Below are 3,780 nucleotides of genomic sequence, written 5' to 3' on the forward strand. Positions count from 1 at the left end.
AAGTAACGATTTCAGGTGCTTTTTGAATAAATAATAAAAATATTTTAAGGAACACCTTAAAAAATTGATTATAGCACTTAAATAGCATATTCACGATATTTTCTCAAGATATAATAATAATAATATTAAAATCAACACAGCTTCGTGATTGTTGGACCTAACATAATAAACTTAATTACATTAACCTGCGTTATTCTCAACTCTGGAACAAGGCAATTTCACCACAAATATAAATTGTACTAGATACCGCAATGGCTAAGATGCTCGCCTGTGGATCTGTTATACGGCGTTGAGGAAATAGGTTTTTAAAAAAAAGAATTAATTGATTTGAGGCAACCGTCTAGCATGGAAAGGAGCTCGATTTCGACTGACTGAAAGGAATGGACTAGCGACTAACGTCGCAACCGAATCTGCTGATGCAGCAGTCTGTGAGTGATGTAAGCACTAAAGGGTGCATATGTATAGTATAACACCTCCTTGGGGTAGACTAAACATAGGGTTGAAACTATGTTTAGGAAGAATTGTAAAGAGGAAAACCACTTAGGGTTAAACATTAATTCTTATACTGGGAGATGGTATATTTTCCTTAACGGAACAAGGTTTACTGAATTTAGCGGGAGTAATATTCTCTGCAATTGGAATCTGATCAGTTGGAGAAACTGCAGGGATTGGAGGAATAGTATCGGGAAGGCGACGGGATAGACAGTTGCGCGATTTAATATACATAATAAGTTTGGTTATACAAAAGATTAAGATTACACAAATTATAACTATAGTAATAATTGAGTAATGAGTCTCGTATTTAATAATTTGATGTTCATTTAGAATTTTATCTGTTTCTTTAGCAATGGAACTTAGTTTAGATTTTGTTTCTAATGTGAATGAATCTAGATTTATATTATGCAACTTAAGGGGAGGCTCATTACTTATTATTTTATTAAACTTATCTAAAGTGCAACAAGAATCATTAATTAAGTTGAAGTTAGAGTGAACAATATTAACATTTATTTTTACATTATCAAATTTAGGTATCAATTTTGTACTTTTACAGTGGGCCATACAGTTATTAGGGATAGTTAAAATTCCTGTTCCGATAATGTTAATATCAACAAGTTTTTCTTTAGGACATTCAATGTAAAGTTTACTGCTTTTAGATTGTACATATAGCCAATTATTATTATCGAGTGGTTGCCATAAATCTACGTATCCATAAAAGAAGTCTGTTTTACACTGCACGGGGAGAACACTTATTGTATTGGACAATAACTCACTTTCACAACAGGGGTTAACACTGGACGGGAACACTGTCATAACGTCACAGATGTACTCGCGCGGGCTTATCGTTATGCATTCCTTTAACGAATCAAGGTTACAATATTCGGATTTGTCTATGGTCATTGCTATATATTTACTACTAGGTCTTATGAAACTAAAAGTATTAGGTTTATCTTTAATATGAGGAGTTGGCAATGCTATGTTATGATACAAACTATAATCTTTAGGGGACACTAGAGGTATTTTCAGAACAAAAATAATCTTGTTGCCTATACTATAACACACTACACTGGATACATTTGTAATAATATGTATGTTACTTAATGTTAAGCTTACAGGTAACTTAAGGTCTACAGGTAAGTATCTGTAATTATTGACAATTTCTTGGTATAAGTGCGTGGGCGGTAATACGGCCGGGTGCAGGATGTTTTGACTACTAAAAATAATAGCGTTTGTTATGTCTTCGAGGTGGAATGATAAGGTGAGTATAGATGCTTCTAAACTATTGAGTATAAAATCTATATTCGTCTTTACAACTAATTCGTTTGAAATTAAAGTAATATTTTTTAATGTTGAAGAGAAATTATCGATAACTAGATTAAGGCTGACCTCATTAAGTTGTATACTTTGTAATGTTTTATTAAAATTTGTCAAAACTTCAGATGTTATTAGGATATTATCTTTTATTAATGAGCTCAGTCTTTTTTCGTTATCTTGAACATTTCGAATGGCATTGTCATATTTTATGGCGTCATTTTCATCAAGGGTCCCAAACACGATTTTGGAGAGAGAACCAACGGCACCTATCCAGGCTCCTCTTCTAGATCTTCTATTTACTAAGTGCGAAATAGTGGAATATTCAGAGACAATGTCATGATATCTTATTGTTAAGGGTTCTAACAGGTTATTACATTGTAAATTATATGATTTTTCTAATCTAATTTGGTTACATATGTAGCGTGTTGTACCTAATACTGAGTTTATATTTTGCAAGTGGGGTTCAATGTGCGAGATATCGAGTGGGGTGACCACGTCTAAATGACTCATACGGATTTTAAGTTCACCGATAGGGTCAAAGTAAATTCCGGAGCTCACGTTGATTTGATGAATAAATTCCGGATGACCTTGGGCCAGTATGCTGTAAGGAAAGAGACTTTACTTAGTTTTACCTGTATGACCTAGTGCCTATCTATATTAGTAACTAAAATATAAACTTATACCTAAACCTAATTTAAACTTCGTGAGTTTCCACAGGTTTCACCTCATCAAAGTGATGTTTTACATGCCTTTTATTTATTAACAGTGATAAAGTGTGGTTACCATGGACTTTGACGATTTTATATGGGCCTTTCCAGAGAGGTGATAAGGCTTTACGTAATCTAAGATGATTTTTAAGTAATACATAGTCGCCAACCTTGTATTCTATTGGGCGAGTACGATTGTCATAATGAGTCTTAGAACTAATTTTAGATTTTTGTATGAGCGCTAAGGCTTTATTTCGAGAATGCCTTAGGCGATGTTGCAACATTTTTACGTATTCGGGGTAAGTAACACTAGAGGCGTCACCATAAACGGAGTCTGGAATGCGAGGTTTGTGCCCGAATAATAGTTCGTAAGGTGAATAGTGTGTGGTAGAGTGTACGGCGGTATTATATGCTAACATGGCTGTGTAGACATAACGGGGCCAGTTGTCTTGATTTTCATTGGCATATGACTTTAAATACTCTTTGAGAGTAGAATGTGACCTTTCCAAGGCGCCTTGTGTTTGGGGATGATAAGGGCTGGACCACAACTGTTTTATTTTTAGAAATTCGCAGGTTTTCTTGAATAAGTCTGCGGTGAAGTTGGTGCCTTGGTCAGTGAGTATATGTTTAGGAATTCCGAATAATGAAATAAAATGGAGCAGGCATTCGCAGGATTCTTCTGCAGTAGTACTACGAAGAGGATATGCTAGCGAGAATTTCGTAAGATCTTGCATAGTTAGAATCTTGCATAGTTAGAATGAATTTAAGTTTGGCTGTTCCGGATTCAGGTAAAGGACCTACAATATCGCAATGGCAACGTTCGTTGCCAGGCAAGAGGCAAGCATAATAAGCTAACCGCTGCGTAGAATTTAATTGTTTAAGTGTGTAATTTGCATACATTTCTAGTTTTTTATGTGAAATACGTGAATATAAGAATAAGATCATCAATATTTTAATGTAACTTTAATGGAAAAGTGAACAGTTAAAGAAGAAATCAACAAAACAGTTTAAATTTTACAAAATAACTGTTGGAATCCCTGACCTACGACAACCCGCAGAGTCGCCGCTTGATGAATCATTGCATCGCATCGCTCAGCTGAGCCACGACCGCCCGTGTACCACGAGACGCAGATTTTAGCGACGTTAACTATCGCTACCTCTGTACTAAGGTAATAAAAAATGTCTGATACAAAGAATTGTAGTGGCTGTAAAGGCGTTATTGTTGATGAACGGTATTTACAATGCAGCATTTGCATGGAAT

General features: G+C 35.0%; 1 protein-coding gene across 1 annotated transcript; it reads right to left on the minus strand.

Moving 5' to 3' along the window:
* Positions 1-322: 322 nt before the first annotated feature.
* LOC128676343 (uncharacterized) lies at positions 323-3,293 on the minus strand. Its single transcript, XM_053756404.2, has one exon. The coding sequence runs from the start codon at positions 2,320-2,322 to the stop codon at positions 547-549; it is 1,776 nt and encodes a 591-aa protein (XP_053612379.1). The 5' UTR covers positions 2,323-3,293; the 3' UTR covers positions 323-546.
* Between the last annotated feature and the right edge of the window lie 487 nt (positions 3,294-3,780).

Source organism: Plodia interpunctella, chromosome 16 (assembly GCF_027563975.2).
Source record: "Plodia interpunctella isolate USDA-ARS_2022_Savannah chromosome 16, ilPloInte3.2, whole genome shotgun sequence".
NCBI classification, from domain to species: domain Eukaryota; kingdom Metazoa; phylum Arthropoda; class Insecta; order Lepidoptera; family Pyralidae; genus Plodia; species Plodia interpunctella.